Consider the following 20000-nt stretch of genomic DNA (forward strand, 5'->3'; position numbering starts at 1 on the left):
ACAACCAGTCTCCTTCATGGCTCTCTTTTCTGTTGACTTTTGATGTTTATTAAAGTTAATGATAATTTTGGAGCCTGAAGTTTGTTTAGCGTTTTACAGAATAGTGTTTCTAATATATTGTCCACCCTATTTGTCTAATATATTGTCCACCCTATATATCTAATATATTGTCCACCCTATTTATCTAATATATTGTCCACCCTATTTGTCTAATATATTGTCCACCCTATATATCTAATATATTGTCCACCCTATTTGTCTAATATATTGTCCACCCTATTTGTCTAATATATTGTCCACCCTATTTGTCTAATATATTGTCCACCCTATTTGCCCTATTTATCTAATATATTGTCCACCCTATATATCTAATATATTGTCCACCCTATTTGTCTAATATATTGTCCAATTCTATTTGTCTAATATATTGTCCACCCTATTTGTCTAATATATTGTCCACCCTATTTGCCCTATTTATCTAATATATTGTCCATCCTATTTATCTAATATATTGTCCACCCTATTTGTCTAATATATTGTCCACCCTATTTATCTAATATATTGTCCACCCTATTTATCTAATATATTGTCCACCCTATTTGTCTAATATATTGTCCACCCTATTTGTCTAATATATTGTCCACCCTATTTATCTAATATATTGTCCACCCTATTTGTCTAATATATTGTCCACCCTATTTATCTAATATATTGTCCACCCTATTTATCTAATATATTGTCCACCCTATTTGTCTAATATATTGTCCACCCTATTTGTCTAATATATTGTCCACCCTATTTGTCTAATATATTGTCCACCCTATTTGCCCTATTTATCTAATATATTGTCCACCCTATTTATCTAATATATTGTCCACCCTATTTGTCTAATATATTGTCCACCCTATTTATCTAATATATTGTCCACCCTATTTATCTAATATATTGTCCACCCTATTTATCTAATATATTGTCCACCCTATTTGTCTAATATATTGTCCACCCTATTTGTCTAATATATTGTCCACCCTATTTGTCTAATATATTGTCCACCCTATTTATCTAATATATTGTCCACCCTATTTGTCTAATATATTGTCCACCCTATTTATCTAATATATTGTCCACCCTATTTGTCTAATATATTGTCCACCCTATTTGTCTAATATATTGTCCACCCTATTTGCCCTATTTATCTAATATATTGTCCACCCTATTTGTCTAATATATTGTCCACCCTATTTGTCTAATATATTGTCCACCCTATTTGTCTAATATATTGTCCACCCTATTTATCTAATATATTGTCCACCCTATTTGCCCTATTTATCTAATATATTGTCCACCCTATTTGTCTAATATATTGTCCACCCTATTTGCCCTATTTATCTAATATATTGTCCACCCTATTTGTCTAATATATTGTCCACCCTATTTATCTAATATATTGTCCACCCTATTTGTCTAATATATTGTCCACCCTATTTATCTAATATATTGTCCACCCTATTTGTCTAATATATTGTCCACCCTATTTATATGAAGGGAAGACTTACAGTGCTCAGCATATGTTTATGACCCCATGCTAAAGTTGACTAAAAAGAGGAATGAAAAATCATCTTTTGGAAGTTGACCTTAATGCCTTAATTAAAAAAAAAAAAGAGGAATAACTGGCCTTTATAATAACATCTGCTGCCTCTATGGGAATCTAACATAGGGGGGTACTGACTTATTCCCCCTGTATTTTAAGGAAGAACATTTATTTATTTACGATACATTATTCATTCACTAAGAAAATTGGTGTCCTTAAAGGTTGGATTATTCCTAATTTTTCTCATTTAGTCATTACGATCAATTTCCAAAAGATAATTTTTTTTATTCCTCTTTTTAGTCCCCTTTAGCATGGCTTCAAAAACTTTTGCTGAGCACTGTAAGTCTTCCCTTCATATAAATAGGGTGGACAATATATTAGATACACTATTCTGTAAAACACAAAACAAACTACAGGCTCTAAAATGATCATTAACTTTAATAAACCTCTAAAGACAACAGACTGGTTGTTATTGTGTGAGACTGAGACAGAATTGGTTTGAGCTAACTGACCTTTAGGTGGAACTACTAATATATCTTAATGTAACTGAACCAAAATTAGGAATAATCCAACCTTTAAGGTCACCAATTTTCTTAGTGAATGAATAATGTATCGTAAATAAATAAATGTTCTTCCTTAAAATACAGGGGGAATACAGTGGGGGAAATAAGTATTTGACCCCTTGCTGATTTTGCAGGTTTGCCCACTTACAAAGAATGCAAAAATCTACAATTTTAATCATATGTACATTCTAACAGTGAAAGACAGAATCCCAAAGAAAATTACAGAAAATCACATCATATGAATTTATTAAAATTGATAACCATCTGATGAGGAAAAACAAGTATTTGACCCCCTAGACAAACAGCATGTTAATATTTTGTAGAAAAGCCATTATTGGCCAGCACAGATGTCAAACGGTTTTTATAGTTGGTGACAAGGTTTGTGCACATTTCGGCAGGGATGTTGGCCCACCCTCCTGCAGACAGCCTCCAAATCATTCAGGTTCCGAGGTTGTCGCCTGGCAACTCAAATTTTAAGCTCCCTCCAAAGATTTTCAATCGGATTCAGGTCTGGAGACTGGCTAGGCCACTCCAGAACCTTGATGTGCTTCTTCTTCAGCCACTCTTTTGTTGCTTTGGCGGTGTGCTTAGGGTCGTTGTCGTGCTGAAACACCCATCCTCGACCCATCTTCAGCTCTCTCACTGAGGGAAGGAGATGTCGGTCCAGAATTCCACGATACATGGCCCGTCCATCCTCCCCTCAATACGATGGAGTTGTCCCGTCCCTTGGCTGAAAAGCACCCCAAAAGCATGATGTTGCCACCACCATGCTTGACGGTGGGGATGGTGTTCTTTGGGTTGTACTCGGTGTTCTTTGCCCTCCAAACACGACAAGTTGAGTTGAGGCCAAAAGTTCTATTTTGGTCTCATCTGACCACATCAGCTTCTTCCAGGCCTCTTCTGAGTCGTCCAGGTGGTGAATGGCGAACTTCATGCGGGCCTGTACATGTTTCTTCTTGAGCAGGGGGACCTTGCGTGCGCTGCAGGATTTCAATCCATGACGGCGTAGTGTGTTACCAACCGTTTTTTTGTAACTGTGGTCCCAGCTGCCTTCAGTTGATTCATCAGTTCCCCCCTTGTGGTTTTGGGATGATTCCTCACCGCTCACATGATCAGGGACACCCCACGAGGCAAGATCTTGTGTGGAGGCCCAGACCGAGGGAGGTTGGCGGTGGTGTGGTGCTTCTTCCATTTCCTGATAACTGCACCGACAGTTGATCTTTTCTCTCCAAGTTGCTTTCCGATTCTCTTGTAGCCCATCCCAGCCTTGTGCAGATCAACAATCTTGTCCCTGATGTCCGTAGAAAGCTCTTTGGTCTTGCCCATGGTGGTGATGTTGGATGCTGGTTGTTTGGGTGTTGACAGGTGTCTTTTATACAGGTAACGAGGTGAGGCAGGTGTATTTGATGTAGATAATTGGTTCGGATTGGGGCTGTGTCTTAAAGAAAGACTAACTAGCTGGTAGGAGCCAGAATACTTGCTGTTTGTCCAAGGGGTCAAATACTTGTTTTTCCTCATCAGATGGTTATCAATTTTAATAAATTCATATGATGTGATTTTCTGGAATTTTCTTTGGGATTCTGTCTTTCACTGTTAGAATGTACATATGATTAAAATTGTAGATTTTTGCATTCTTTGTAAGTGGGCAAACCTGCAAAATCAGCAAGGGGTCAAATACTTATTTCCCCCACTGTAAGTCAGTACCCCCCTATGTTAGATTCCCATAGAGGCAGCAGATGTTATTATAAAGGTTATTCCTTTTTTTTTTTTAATTAAGGCATTAAGATCAATTTCCAAAAGATGATTTTTTTTATTCCTCTTTTTAGTCAACTTTAGTATTCATACACTTATGCTGAGCACTGTGTATATTAGAATTAAGACACACACACACACACACACAGAGACAGACACACACACACACACACACACACACACACACACACACACACACACACACACACACACACACACACAGACACACACAGAGACAGACAGACACACACACACACACACACACACACACACACACACACACACACACAGACACACACAGAGACAGACACACACACAGACACACACACACACACACACACAGAGAGACAGACACACACACACACACACACACACACACACACACACACACACACACACACACACACACACACACACACACAGACAGACACACACACACACACAGACACACACACACACACACAGAGACACAGACACACACAGAGACAGACACACACACACACACACACACACACACACAGACACACACAGACACAGACAGACACACACACACACACACAGACACACACACACACACACACACACACACACACACACACAGAGACACAGACACACACACACACACACACACACAGAGACAGACACACACAGACACACACACACAGACACACACACAGACAGACAGACAGACAGACAGACAGACAGACAGACAGACAGACAGACAAGATCTTAAATCTTCATTATTTAATCATTTAGAAATAGGGAAATTTGATTGTAAGATGTCAAAACAACCACTGAAATGTAAATGATTCAGTTTTTTTGGGGGGAAAGAGTCAAAATGTTAGTTAGTAAACTGCAGCCACAATGTTATTAGATCATATCATATTTCAGGGTCTCAGAAGCTAGTCGGACCGATAGTCAAACACCAAGCAATGAAAACAAGCCCTGAAGCACACATCATAGTCCATGTATTAATGATGTAAAGTGTATATATGTTAGGGGTGGGAATCACCAGAAGCCTCACGATACGATATCATCCCGATACTTATGTCCCGATACGATATTATTGCGATTTTAATGATATTGCAATATTCTGCGATATATTGCAATATATAACCTTTTTTACAACTTCAGATTTTTTCCAATTTCAAAAGATGTCCCGAAAGGACAATTTTGTCAACATCTGTTGTATCTAAAAATATACATTTCTCTGTTTGTTCATCTCACTTCAGTTTTATTGGTGCAAAATGTGATTGTCAAGCAGACAAACTGACCAACACATGGATCATAAAAGATCGATACTTGGCGTCTGTGTATCGATACAGTATTGCCACGAAAAATATCGCGATACTATGCTGTATCGATTTTCTCCCCCACCCCTAATATATGTCATGTAGATTTCAGCTGACCTGTGTCTGGTCTCCAGGTGTCTGACAGTGAGAAACACACATCATAGTCCATGTATTAATGATGTAATGTGTATATATGTTATGTAGAAAGCAGCTGACCTGTGTCTGGTCTCCAGGTGTCTGACAGTGAGAAGCACACATCATAGTCCATGTATTAATGATGTAATGTGTATATATGTTATGTAGAAAGCAGCTGACCTGTGTCTGGTCTCCAGGTGTCTGACAGTGAGCAGCAGGCAGCGAAGCAGCCACCCAAACGCCGACGCATCCTGGACCCTTCAGCCATCGTCTCTGTTCCCGTCTACTCAAACAAGGTAGACAGTCTGGAGATGTTTGTTTGACACGGACTACAACAGTTTGTGATGATGAATTTTTCTTTTCTTTCGTCCAGTTTTACACTGTTTTATATATAGAAAATGTTACTACCGTATATCTTGTGTCCTTATTGTTGTAATTTCTACCCGCCAAATGGACTACAGATGGAAATTAGCCTTTGGGCTACAATCTGGCACTTTTACGTGTACTGCTGTACATATTCATCAAATGTGCATCATCCTGAAATAATAAAATAAATAAAATATATATTTGACGTCTAAATAGGGCTGCTTGATTATGGAAAAAATTATTTATTTATTTTTTCTTCAGTTTGTTTATTGTTTTTCCAAGTACAAATACAAATGGGTTTAATATGTGGTACCTGCCAAGGGCACAACAAGAGAACATAATTTACCACACATTGTTATATGAGAACGATTATGGAAAAAATTATAATCACGATAATTTTGGTCAATATTGAAATCACGATAATTTAACACGATTACTCGTTGACTTCTGGAAAGATGCTGCAATTATTGAACTTAAAAAAAAAACAGTGGATAAAGTTAAATAAATCAACAATAAAAGAACACAACTTTGAACTTTGCCTTCATACTTTTCCTATTTAAATGTTTTTCATTCAGAACACAAGAGAAAATAAGAGTTTACTGCAAAATGTAATGAGCTAAATAGTAGTTATTCTCGATTATTCTGTTTTTGTGATCATTTAGAGCCGAATTCATAATCACGATTACATTTTGATTAATTGCACAGCCCGATACCATAAGATATCAAAGCGATATGGTTTGTGATATATATATATATATATATATATATATTTATTTATTTATTTATTTATATATTTATATATTTATATATATATATATATATATTTATTTATTTATTTATTTATTTATTTATATATATATATATATATATATATTTGACGTCTGAACGTATCTGTCCATAAATGCTGCTGTGTCCTCTGTGTTCAGGTGAGCAGCAGTCTGCAGCTGAAGCCAACGGCAGAAATGTTCGCTGGAAAAGAAAACTCCGGTAAGACACCGAGGTGCATTAGCCTGGCGCCGCCCTCCTACGTACTTCCTCTCAGTTTTACTTTCCCTTCAGTGCTCCGTCTGGGTTTGCGGTATAGTCTCGGGTTTTCTCCGACCAAATCTTAACCGGTCCAGTCAGTGAACCGAGGGAGTGGCTGAGAACGATGACGTTGAGGTAGAGCTGGGCAATATATCGATATTATATCGATATCGTGATATGAGACTAGATATTATCTTAGATTTTGGATATCGTAATATGACGTATTTCCTGGTTGTAAAGGCTACATTACAGTAGAGTGATGTCATGTTCTGACCTCACCAGACTGGTCTAGCTCTTCTATTATTCACCTTTACCCTCTTAGTCATTATATCCACATTACTGATGATTATTGATCTAAAATCTCATTGTGTTAATATTTTGTTAAAGCACCGATAGTCAACACTACAATATTGTTGCGGTATCGATATCGAGGTATTTGGTCAAACATATGGTGATATTTGATTACCGTATTTTTCGGACTATAAGTCTCTCCGGAGTATAAGTCGCATCAGTCAAAAAGTGCGTCATGAAGAGGAAAAAAATATATATAAGTCTCACCGGACTATAAGTCGCATTTATTTAGATTATAAATACAAGAGTTATTCAACTACACAATAGCACACAGAACAATACGCTGAATACGGTAGGTGTCCGGTATGTTAACGTAACACATTAACAGTTATTGAACTATACAATAGCACCAGAACAACTAGCTAGCAGGGCGTGGAGCACGGAGGTATTAAAAGGTGTGGAGACGAAGCTGCACCGTGAACGAGCCCCTCCAGACTCCTTCCTCCTCCTCTGGACATCTTTCAGCCCACGATTAGCCGATTAGCCGATTAGCTTTCTTTGTTTTCTTCATTGCAGTAAGAGTCACCTTTTCTCCAGTCTCCCTCATAAGTTTCTCCCTCATTTCAAACTCTCTTTCTGCTGCTCCATTACTGTTTTCGGGGCTGCATATTTTACTACCTGCAGTTTGTCTCTTTTCTTTCTCAGTTGTCTTTAGGAGCGTTCTAGTTGTCACAAGCCTAGAGCACCCTCTCACGGCTGTAGACGGTAATGTTTTCATTTAAAAACATGTTAAATTATATATATTTTGATATATAAGTCGCACCTGACTATAAGTCGCAGGACCAGCCAAAGTAGGAAAAAAAGTGCGACTTATAGTCCGGAAAATACGGTATCTCCATATCGCCCAGCCCTACGTTGAGGTTGTAGTTCCGTAATGGCGGTGGAGAAAGATGCGAGCGAAGCCATTCGGTCCGTTGTGGCAACGCTGCAGAACATCCACCACCCAGCTGCTTGCCGTGCATTCTACGTCACATTTCGCACACTTTTGCGTAACCATATGCACGCAGATTCCGACGCAGCACTCAGCATTGTTTGTGTGTCTGAACAGACGACGTTGCAGACGACAGCTTGTGGTCTCCGTTCTCGTCTCCGAAGCGGAGTTCAGCCGTGGTCGTCGGCCTCAGCGACTCGGAGGACGAAGCCGAACACGTGGAGAAGAAAACAGAACCGTGAGTAGTTAGAAAAGTGGGTTTTAAAATCTGTAAATCTACATTTAAACCTCCGCTTCACAACAGCAACATTAAATTAACCCTCGTGTTGTGTTCCCCATCGACCTGCAGCAACTTTTAGTTTTTCTGGCTCAAAAAAAATTATAAATTTATTATTCATCAAAATAAATCCAACGTTTTGATCGTCTTTTTCGACACTTTTGTCACTTTTTTACAAGTTTCTGTCAATATTTTTTTTTAAGCTTTTCCGGATATTTTTGTCACTTATTCTGATGTTTTTTTAACGTTCTTTTATACATTTTTCTTAACATGCTATAAAAATTTAATAAAACACCCAAATTCAATGAAAGTAGTGAACTGATCATTTATTTAACTTGTGAATAGCGTTGTAGGGAACCATCCACGTTATTTTGTTTTTAAATTTGGCCAGCCGCATTTATTTCTTTGACAATTTGGTTGAAAGAAACCCAAATTTTTGAAAATGGGTCAGATTTGACCCATAGGACACCAGGAGGGTTAATTCACATCATTCTGCTCAGATCTTCTCCAGCTGATTTCTCACTCACGTGCTCCTTCTTTCAGGAGTGTTATAATAATGATAATAATAATAATAATAATAATAATAATAATAATAAGCAGTTAAACCTTTACGATTAGTTTAACATGAATTTATTTTCTCACCTTTGTTTCAGAGCAGCCATGCGCTGCCCGTCTCCTCCACAGAGTCCGGTCCAGAAACAGTCCCGACAGGCCCAACGGAAGATCAGGTGAGCCTGGATCCTTCGCTCGGCTGCAGTTTTACCAAATAAGTAGATTAGATACAGGTAGCTCTGTGTTGCTGGAGACGCTGCACCCGTCCATATGATGCACACTGCACACATAATCTGGGTGATATGAATTTAAGATGATTGCAGAAGTGACACTGATCTGTGTTTTTGGTTATTATTTTTAAAGAAATGGCAGAGCAGATTCCAAAAACAAATCCAGTGTGGCAGGGTTTACATTTTTATGATGTAAATTGAGGAGAGCAAAAGCAGTATCGGCTCCAAATATCGGCTCAAGAAAATCAGAAGTCCGTATCAGTCATTGGCTAAGGCTGATGGGAAAAAATCGGTCTCGGCATCGGCACTAAAAAATCCACATCAGTCGATCCCTAGCGTCTAACCAGAAGTGCAAAAAATGCAGAAAAGTGCAATGTGACATACAAAGTAAAGACAGGTGGTGCGTATACAGGACAAGATATATACTATGGCATCGTGTAATATGAACGATGTATGAACAACATGTACAGATATGTGCAATGTAGTAGCAGTGACATTATACTAGTAGTACGAATAATATAGATATAGATATATGCAGTGTATTAACATAATATATAATAAGAAAAACTGAATAAATACGGATAATCTGAATGAACCATATAGACAGATCTGTACAGTATGTACAGCTATTTACAGTGTGGTAACAAGTACGTATAGAAGTTATGATAATATTAATGAGTGCATTTACTGTGGAACTCCTTGGATAATGATTTAATGAGTAATATCAATATATTTCAGTTCAAGAAAATATCTTCTCTGTCTCTTTTCTCTGTAAAATTGACTGACTGACAGTCTATCTATTTTATATATATAGTCTATGTGTTTGTTTTGGGAGGTTTTAAGAATATTTTTTGGCCATTATTAGGCCTTTATTGTGATAGGACAGCTGTAGACATGAAAGGGAAGAGAGAGGGGGAACGACATGCAGCAAAAGGCCGCAGGTCAGAGTCAAACCCTGGCCCGCTGCGTCAAGGCGTAAACCTCTATATATGGGCGCCCGCTCTACCAACTGAGCTAACCGGGCGCCCTAGCTATGTGTTCGTTGTCTCATCTGAGAAAAGGGGCTTGAAAAATAAGAATTTTTGTCTTCATCCAGCTCCTTTCCGATCATGGATATGTAACGTAACATAGCAGATAATTTATGGTTGGATAATAAAATGTGTCGGTTTCCTTGAGCAGAATAAAAACAATGTGAATTTATATATACAGCACAATTCATTACACATTATTTGACGAATAAATTAATGATTGCGATTAAGTTTTAGGTCATTTTATGGTTGCAACCCGCCACAAAATGAAGAAGAAGTTGTAGTCCATTCCCACCCAGTATTTCCTCTGTTTGCACACATGACAGGTGTCAACAAAGACAGATGGAAGTGGACCAACGAGGAGACGAGAGACTTTTTGAATTTAATTTACGAGCAAAATATAACGGCTATTTTAGATAGCAAAAATCTAAGAAAAGCCAAAATTTATCAGGAGCTCGCGAAGGAAATGACCAACAGAGGTTAGGACGAGCCGTGGGAGGTCCTGCGGAGTGAATGGAAGGAGCTCTAACAGCAACATGTCTCCAAAAAGAGAGTTGTCTCTCGGAGGGAAAATAAAAGGCAAGTTCACCTTTTAGATGATCTGGATCAGATCCTCGGCCAAAGGCCCATCGCAGCTTCCTCACCTTCTAATATTAACAACAACTACTGTTGTCTAGCAAAACTTTGTTCGCAAACGTTTGCTTGAATTTTGTGCGATTCAGTGCGAAAATTAACGGAAACACCTTAAAATGTCTCAAATCAATTCCATATACCAATTTAATCGCAAAACAGCACGTGATGAAATTACGCAAAAGGTTTTTATTCGCTTTAAAGCTGTTGGATGGAAACACACTTTCACTCAGCTTTATTCACATGAGTTTATTTACCGAACTTCAGATAATTCGATTGTCGAGTGGATGGAAACTTAGCTACTGTGTGTGTTTGTCGTTCTCAGCGAGATTGACCGGAAGCTCCGGGCGGTGAACTACCTCCTGTCTCCCGAACATCAGGACCGAAGCTCCAGAAGCTCCAGAAGCTCGAGACGGTGCAGCGACGATGTCCTCGTCGTGAGCTCTAACGACGACGACGTCATGATCGTGAACTCCGATTCGGGGCTCCAGGATTCTCCATACAGCTCGTTGGTCCGGGAGATTCCCCTCAAGATCCGCTGCCGAACGGACATCCACAAGATCCAGGTTCAGTCGGTACGTACGCAGAGACCACGCTCTAAGGGCATTTTCACACCTTTACTAGGGCTGTTGCACGCATAGGGGCCTCTTTGCCTTCCTGTGATCTTCTTCCTCGATCATAATAACCCATTATAGAACATATGAAATATGAAAATACATTTGAGTACATGCAGGCTTGATTATTTCACCTATCATTTATGTTGACCAAACTGTAAATGAGAAGGCTATATGAGACATGCAATAATAAGTCAAAGATCCTTGACTTTTTTGATGAAATAAAAGCATGTGAATACACTAAATGTCCAGATGTGATTCTTATTGTCCAGTGTGGCCCTCTGGGAAACTGAGTTTGCCCCCCCCCTTAACAAGTGTTTTTCTTTGTTTCTAGTCGACGCCGTTGAGTGAAGTGGTGACCCAGCTGTCCGTCATCCTCAGGGTTCCTCCTCCTCGCCTCCTGCTGCTGAGGGAGGACGTGGAGCTTCCAACGCACGCCACCGTCGGCGAGCTCGGCCTCGGCATCGCTGACATCATCGGTGGGTCACATGACACATACGCTAGTTCATCCCTTCGTTAGAAAACTGTTCTCATCACGATGCTGTCGTTTCATTTTGTTCAGTTGAGAGCGTGAAGGTTGGTTCTTAATCCCGGAAACAATCCCTTCTTACCAAGGTTTTTGTGGAGCTTTCAGCCACATCTCATGGCCTTCCTCAGCAGATGGAGTCTGCTCAGTTTTCATTGAAATGGTTTAGTTATTAATTTCAGTTAACCCTTGTGTTGTCCTCGGGTCCCGTTATCCAAACTTCTATAAGAGAAATATGGGTTTCTTTTTAACCAAATTACCCAAAACATGAAGTACAATTGCAAGTACTTGATCACTACTTTCATTGAATTTTGGGTATTCAATTTTATATAATTTGAAAGAATTAAAATGGATTTAAAACCTAAACTAAACTTTGAGATCCACACGTCTGTGATTATCAACATAGATCCCTCTAATTTTAGTCGAAATAATTCATAATTAAAGGGGTGATAGAATGATTCACACTGTTCCTTAAAGGACAATTCCGGCGCAAAACAACCCTAGGGGTTATTACCTGATGTGTACCTGCTCTATCTCTCTCTGGGACATGTTTTCATGCTAATTGAATGAGTTTGGAGCTTTGACGAGGCTAGCGCGGACCGCTGGTTAGCTTACAATGCTAGTATTTGGGGCATGGGGACACTCAAATTAACACACATTTAGGGACTGTCATTATGCTAACGTTAAGGTGTGGTGATAGTTCGAGCCTTTTTAGTGGTATTAAATAACGATTTAATTTGAGTGTCACTTGAATGGCGTTTTGAGCTAATGTTAGCAATCAAACAATCATAGATAGCTACAACGTTTTTGAAATGATTTCCATCTTCTGTTATTGTATGTAAAGAGAAACGTTTATTATTTTATGGATTTCACAGTAAGACACGTTATGCAGTAAACCGTTTTAATTCTGAGCGTGTGCGACTCACATCGGGCAATGACAGCCCTACTTACCCTCCAAACTGTTGTCTTTCAACTATGACGGTAAAATCGGTTTTGCATTCTATCACCCCTTTAAAAAAAGGGACAAAGACGTCACAAAATGAGTCAAAAATATATTTTTTAAAGTGTTAATTTTGACCCAGAAGGGCAACAAGTGCAGGTCAACCAGAAGACAACACAAGGGTGAAGTAAGTAAAGTCCAAGCCAACCCAATTGACCGCAAAACCCCGCCCTCCAACGCTCCTCGTCCAATCCTAGCTCAGCAACTGTAACTAAGGAGAAGGACCCCCGTCAAACATTTCAGCAAGATGGTGAAACGATGCGCCTATGGCACCTGCTAAGTCTGACACCAGGTACCCCAAAAGTTTAGAGGGAGGGGTCGTTTTTTTCGCCTTTCCAAAGCCCGAGACCCAAGCGGAAAGATGCCGACAATGGATTAAGCGGTGTGGGAGACCCCACTCACAGCTAAATGCCTCGAAGATTAATAAGCATAGCTACATATGTCTGCTCCAAGGTAAGTAAAGCTAGCGAGCTAACTTATATCAACTATCAATAAGTAGTTTAAGTAGCTAATATAACAGTTACAATCTGTAAAACTGGACTTAAGTTAACAGTTGTGGTTCTATATAGCGTTATTAGCGAAACTAGTAAAGTTAGAACATCAGATGCTTTATTATTCCGTAGGAAATTCAGGCAACCTGATAGCTGTTAGCCTGTCAAGCACACGTTGCTATTGACACAGATAATTCAGTCATTGAACACATCCCTCCGCTGCATATTGCAGCTCTTTCTGTCGTGGCCTGGAGGATATATCTGCTGCATTACTCCAAAACCAATCACTTATACCAACAGGTATGGAGCTCAGCCCAGCCATGGCTATGTGTCTGGTTCTCCATTGTTTGACGGGCGTAGTAACAGTAACTAGGGGGCGTGGCTTTTGCGAATGGTCAGTTGTGTGCATGTATTGTCTGATTCAAAGTCACACAGAGAGGCAGTTGGTTCCTTCCACCATCAGAGGGCACCAAATCCTTGTCCTCGACAGCATCACTCAGCTGCAGCTCTGTGTGATGGCCACTAACAGACAGAGGAGCTGATTGGTGGTTTCATGTGATGGCCACTAACAGACAGAGGAGCTGATTGGTGGTTTCATGTGATGGCCACTAACAGACAGAGGAGCTGATTGGTGGTTTCATGTGATGGCCACTAACAGACAGAGGAGCTGATTGGTGGTTTCATGTGATGGCCTCTAACAGACAGAGGAGCTGATTGGTGGTTTCATGTGATGGCCACTAACAGACAGAGGAGCTGATTGGTGGTTTCATGTGATGGCCACTAACAGACAGAGGAGCTGATTGGTGGTTTCATGTGATGGCCACTAACAGACAGAGGAGCTGATTGGTGGTTTCATGTGATGGCCACTAACAGACAGAGGAGCTGATTGGTGGTTTCATGTGATGGCCTCTAACAGACAGAGGAGCTGATTGGTGGTTTCATGTGATGGCCACTAACAGACAGAGGAGCTGATTGGTGGTTTCATGTGATGGCCACTAACAGACAGAGGAGCTGATTGGTGGTTTCATGTGATGGCCACTAACAGACAGAGGAGCTGATTGGTGGTTTCATGTGATGGCCACTAACAGACAGAGGAGCTGATTGGTGGTTTCATGTGATGGCCACTAACAGACAGAGGAGCTGATTGGTGGTTTCATGTGATGGCCACTAACTGACAGAGGAGCTGATTGGTGGTTTCATGTGATGGCCACTAACTGACAGAGGAGCTGATTGGTGGTTTCGTGTGATGGCCACTAACAGACAGAGGAGCTGATTGGTGGTTTCATGTGATGGCCACTAACTGACAGAGGAGCTGATTGGTGGTTTCATGTGATGGCCACTAACTGACAGAGGAGCTGATTGGTGGTTTCATGTGATGGCCACTAACAGACAGAGGAGCTGATTGGTGGTTTCATGTGATGGCCTCTAACAGACAGAGGAGCTGATTGGTGGTTTCATGTGATGGCCACTAACAGACAGAGGAGCTGATTGGTGGTTTCGTGTGATGGCCACTAACAGACAGAGGAGCTGATTGGTGGTTTCGTGTAGTGCTACGCAGACTGAATATGTCACTATTTAGGCCGGTTTGGTCAGCAGTCCTACAACTAACACTAACCCTAAGTATTTTAACCGTTTCTCACTAACTTTTAGTTAATCATTTGAAGTACAGAAAGTAGGTATTACAGCTACGGTAGCCTTCGCGCTTCAAAAAGCCGGTTTCTTGCTCTTTTCAATCTCCTTTTTCTTTTTTTGGCCGAAGAAGAAGACTCCTGTTCCTGACATTTGGATTTTGAATACACACACACACACACACACACACACACAAAAGTTAGAGCAGTATGTCCTGTATGTCTCTTACCAGCTAATGTATTTCTAGATGATCATGACTATGGAGCGTCTACTCCAGTTCATGCTAACTCAAATGTTAAATTTCCAGCCAATAGGAACACTTGGAGTTGATGGTGGAGGTAAATATTCATGAGAAAGGACGAGTTGGTGAACAGGTAACACAGATTTAGAGAATGAACAACTAAACACGTTACACACTGGGTCTTCAACACTTGCAAACAATATTTCACACACTTTCATAACTGCAACACGCAGTGTTTAGGTGTTACAGTTGACTTCCTGTTAACATGTGGATTGAGAACAACTTCTCATTTGCAACGACAAACTGTCACATTCACACAGTTCCACATTCATACTGGGAGCTGCCCAGTACCACCACAGTCTGATCTGATCACATTCATACTGGGAGCTGCCCAGTACCACCACAGTCTGGTCTGATCACATTCATACTGGAAGCTGCCCAGTACCACCACAGTCTGATCACATTCATACTGGGAGCTGCCCAGTACCACCACAGTCTGGTCTGATCACATTCATATTGGGAGCTGCCCAGTACCACCACAGTCTGATCACATTCATACTGGGAGCTGCCCAGTACCACCACAGTCTGATCTGATCACATTCATACTGGGAGCTGCCCAGTACCACCACAGTCTGATCTGATCACATTCATACTGGAAGCTGCCCAGTACCACCAGTCTGATCTGATCACATTCATACTGGAAGCTGCCCAGTACCACCACAGTCTGATCACATTCATACTGGGAGCTGCCCAGTACCACCACAGTCTGATCACATTCATACTGGGAGCTGCCCAGTACCACCACAGTCTGGTCTGATCACATTCATACTGGAAGCTGCCCAGTACCACCACAGTCTGATCACATTCATATTGGGAGCTGCCCAGTACCACCACAGTCTGATCTGATCACATTCATACTGGGAGCTGCCCAGTACCACCACCAGTCTGATCTGATCACATTCATACTGGAAGCTGCCCAGTACCACCACAGTCTGATCTGATCACATTCATACTGGAAGCTGCCCAGTACCACCACAGTCTGATCTGATCACATTCATACTGGGAGCTGCCCAGTACCACCACAGTCTGATCTGATCACATTCATACTGGAAGCTGCCCAGTACCACCACAGTCTGATCACATTCATACTGGGAGCTGCCCAGTACCACCACAGTCTGGTCTGATCACATTCATATTGGGAGCTGCCCAGTACCACCACAGTCTGATCACATTCATACTGGGAGCTGCCCAGTACCACCACAGTCTGATCTGATCACATTCATACTGGGAGCTGCCCAGTACCACCACAGTCTGATCTGATCACATTCATACTGGAAGCTGCCCAGTACCACCAGTCTGATCTGATCACATTCATACTGGAAGCTGCCCAGTACCACCACCACCAGTCTGATCACATTCATACTGGAAGCTGCCCAGTACCACCACAGTCTGATCACATTCATACTGGGAGCTGCCCAGTACCACCACAGTCTGGTCTGATCACATTCATACTGGAAGCTGCCCAGTACCACCACTGTCTGATCACATTCATACTGGGAGCTGCCCAGTACCACCACAGTCTGATCTGATCACATTCATACTGGGAGCTGCCCAGTACCACCACCAGTCTGATCTGATCACATTCATACTGGAAGCTGCCCAGTACCACCACAGTCTGATCTGATCACATTCATACTGGAAGCTGCCCAGTACCACCACAGTCTGATCTGATCACATTCATACTGGGAGCTGCCCAGTACCACCACAGTCTGATCTGATCACATTCATACTGGAGCTGCCCAGTACCACCACAGTCTGATCACATTCATACTGGGAGCTGCCCAGTACCACCACAGTCTGGTCTGATCACATTCATATTGGGAGCTGCCCAGTACCACCACAGTCTGATCTGATCACATTCATACTGGGACCACCACAGCTGCCCATACTGGGGTACCACCACAGTCTGATCTGATCACATTCATACTGGAAGCTGCCCAGTACCACCACAGTCTGATCTGATCACATTCATACTGGAAGCTGCCCAGTACCACCACAGTCTGATCTGATCACATTCATACTGGAAGCTGCCCAGTACCACCAGTCTGATCTGACCACATTCATACTGGGAGCTGCCCAGTACCACCACAGTCTGATCACATTCATACTGGGAGCTGCCCAGTACCACCACAGTCTGGTCTGATCACATTCATATTGGGAGCTGCCCAGTACCACCACAGTCTGATCTGATCACATTCATACTGGGAGCTGCCCAGTACCACCAGTCTGATCTGACCACATTCATACTGGGAGCTGCCCAGTACCACCAGTCTGATCTGCTGGCCACTGAGCAGCTCCACTGGATCTGTTGGAGGTTAAGGGCCTTGCTCAAGGGCACCTCAGTGGTGGTAATGAGGGAGGGACAAGCGCTGCTCTTTCACTTTCCCAACCCAGATTTTATCCTGTCGGTCTGGGGATTGAACCAGCGACCTCCCGGTCACAAGCTCGCTTCTTTAAGCCCGAATGTGTGAAACATTCTAATCAAATACACTTAACACCTTTTATTAGTTAGTAGTCTTCACTACATACATATATAAATCTATGTCTCCCTCTTAGTGGATCAGTGGACTAATCGGTGGTTCTGGTCTTAGTCAGCTCAGATCTCTGTAGTCCATTAGTCATGTCTGAAGCTGTTTTCATGCTCAATGACTTATTTCCAAGAAACGTACGAGCACATCTCTGGTAAACACAAGAATTAAAGTGGTGCTTTAACACGACTCTTTGTGGAGAAACTCAGATTTACAGATCTGTCGATTAAATCAACTAATCGATTAAATCAACTAATCGATTAAATCAACTAATCGATTAAATCAACTAATCGATTAAATCAACTAATCGATTAGTCGGTACGATTGAATGAGTGTTTAGTGGACTAAGAAGTTCTTAAATCTAGACAGACATAAATGTGAACTGCAACTTGATTGGTTGGTGTAGGCGGTGAATGATGGTAGTTGTGTGTTTGTTGTGTAGAGTGTGTGGTGATGGCATCATCACCAGAGTTGGGGGAGACCCAGAGGGACGACAGCATGATGATGATGATGATGGTAGTTGTGTTTGTGTTGTGTGGAGTGTGTGGTGATGGCATCATCACCAGAGGTGGGGGAGACCCAGAGGGACGACAGCAGCAGCAGCAGCATGATGATGATGATGGTGTGTGTGTGTGTGTGTGTGTGTTGTGTAGAGTGTGTGGGGATGGCACCGTCACCAGAGGTGGGGGAGACCCAGAGGGACGACAGCAGCAGCAGCATGATGATGATGGTGATGATGGTAGTTGTGTGTGTGTTGTGTAGAGTGTGTGGTGATGGCACCATCACCATAGGTGGGGGAGACCCAGAGGGACGACAGCATGATGATGATGGTGATGATAGTAGTTGTGTGTGTGTGTGTTTGTTGTGTAGAGTGTGGTGATGGCACCGTCACCAGAGGTGGGGGAGACCCAGAGGGACAACGGCATGATGATGATGGTATTGTGTGTGTGTTTGTGTTGTGTAGAGTGTGTGGTGATGGAACCATCACCAGAGGTGGGGGAGACCCAGAGGGACGACAGCATGATGATGATGATGGTAGTTGTGTGTGTTTGTGTTGTGTAGAGTGTGTGGTGATGGCACCGTCACCAGAGGTGGGGGAGACCCAGAGGGACGACAGCATGATGATGGTGATGATGGTAGTTGTGTGTGTTTGTGTTGTGTGTTGTGTAGAGTGTGTGGTGATGGCATCGTCACCAGAGGTGGGGGAGACCCAGAGGGACGACAGCATGATGATGGTGATGATGGTAGTTGTGTGTGTGTGTGTGTGTGTTTGTTGTGTAGAGTGTGTGGTGATGGCATCATCACCAGAGGTGGGGGAGACCCAGAGGGACAACAGCATGATGATGATGATAGGTGTGTGTGTGTGTGTTTGTTTGTGTGTGTTTGTGTGTGTTTGTGTGTGTTTGTGTGTGTGTGTGTGTGTGTGTGTTTGTGTTGTGTAGAGTGTGTGGTGATGGCACCGTCACCAGAGGTGGGGGAGACTCAAAGGGACGACAGCATGATGATGATGATGGTGATGATGGTAGTTGTGTGTTTGTTGTGTAGAGTGTGTGGTGATGGCACCGTCGCCAGAGGTGGGGGAGACCCAGAGGGACGACAGCATGATGATGATGGTAGTTGTGTGTGTGTGTGTGTGTGTGTGTGTGTGTGTGTGTGTGTGTTTGTTTGTTGTGTAGAGTGTGTGGTGATGGCATCATCACCAGAGGTGGGGGAGACCCAGAGGGACGACAGCATGATGATGATGATGATGATGGTAGTTGTGTGTGTGTGTTTGTTGTGTAGAGTGTGTTGTGATGGCACCGTCACCAGAGGTGGGGGAGACCCAGAGGGACGACAGCATGATGATGATGGTGATGATGATGATGGTAGTTGTGTGTGTTTTGTGTGTGTTTGTTGTGTAGAGTGTGTTGTGATGGCACCGTCACCAGAGGTGGGGGAGACCCAGAGGGACGACAGCAGCAGCAGGATGACCGTGAGGCTGCAGAGCAAAGACCGAGACTCCTCTCAGGAGTTCTCTCTACACAGAGTTAGTACCTCTTCTCCTCCTTTACTCCTCCTCCTCTCATCCTTTACTACTCCTCTTCTCCTCCTTTACTCCTCCTCTCCTCCTTTATATCTCCTCCTCTCATCCTTTACTACTCCTCTCATCCTTTACTCATCCTTTACTCCTCCTCCTCTCATCCTTTA

The 20000-nt window shown here is 42.1% G+C and overlaps 1 protein-coding gene across 3 annotated transcripts in view; it reads left to right on the forward strand.

The window, feature by feature from the left end:
• The window catches only part of nfatc2ip (nuclear factor of activated T cells 2 interacting protein), a 23903-nt gene that overhangs the window by 1092 nt on the left and 2811 nt on the right, over window positions 1-20000 (forward strand). Inside the window, exons 2-8 of one of the 3 annotated variants that reach the window (XM_028598492.1) lie at window positions 5531-5629; window positions 6626-6686; window positions 8125-8245; window positions 8938-9012; window positions 11050-11299; window positions 11673-11817; window positions 19715-19839. In XM_028598492.1, coding sequence (XP_028454293.1) covers window positions 5531-5629; window positions 6626-6686; window positions 8125-8245; window positions 8938-9012; window positions 11050-11299; window positions 11673-11817; window positions 19715-19839 — 876 coding nt within the window. Of the gene's footprint in view, window positions 1-5530; window positions 5630-6625; window positions 6687-8124; window positions 8246-8937; window positions 9013-11049; window positions 11300-11672; window positions 11818-18466; window positions 18851-18875; window positions 19461-19714; window positions 19840-20000 lie in introns of those variants that run through there. The other 2 variants (XM_028598491.1, XM_028598493.1) reach the window with 2 other exon arrangements.

Source organism: Perca flavescens, chromosome 15 (assembly GCF_004354835.1).
Source record: "Perca flavescens isolate YP-PL-M2 chromosome 15, PFLA_1.0, whole genome shotgun sequence".
NCBI lineage: Eukaryota > Metazoa > Chordata > Actinopteri > Perciformes > Percidae > Perca > Perca flavescens.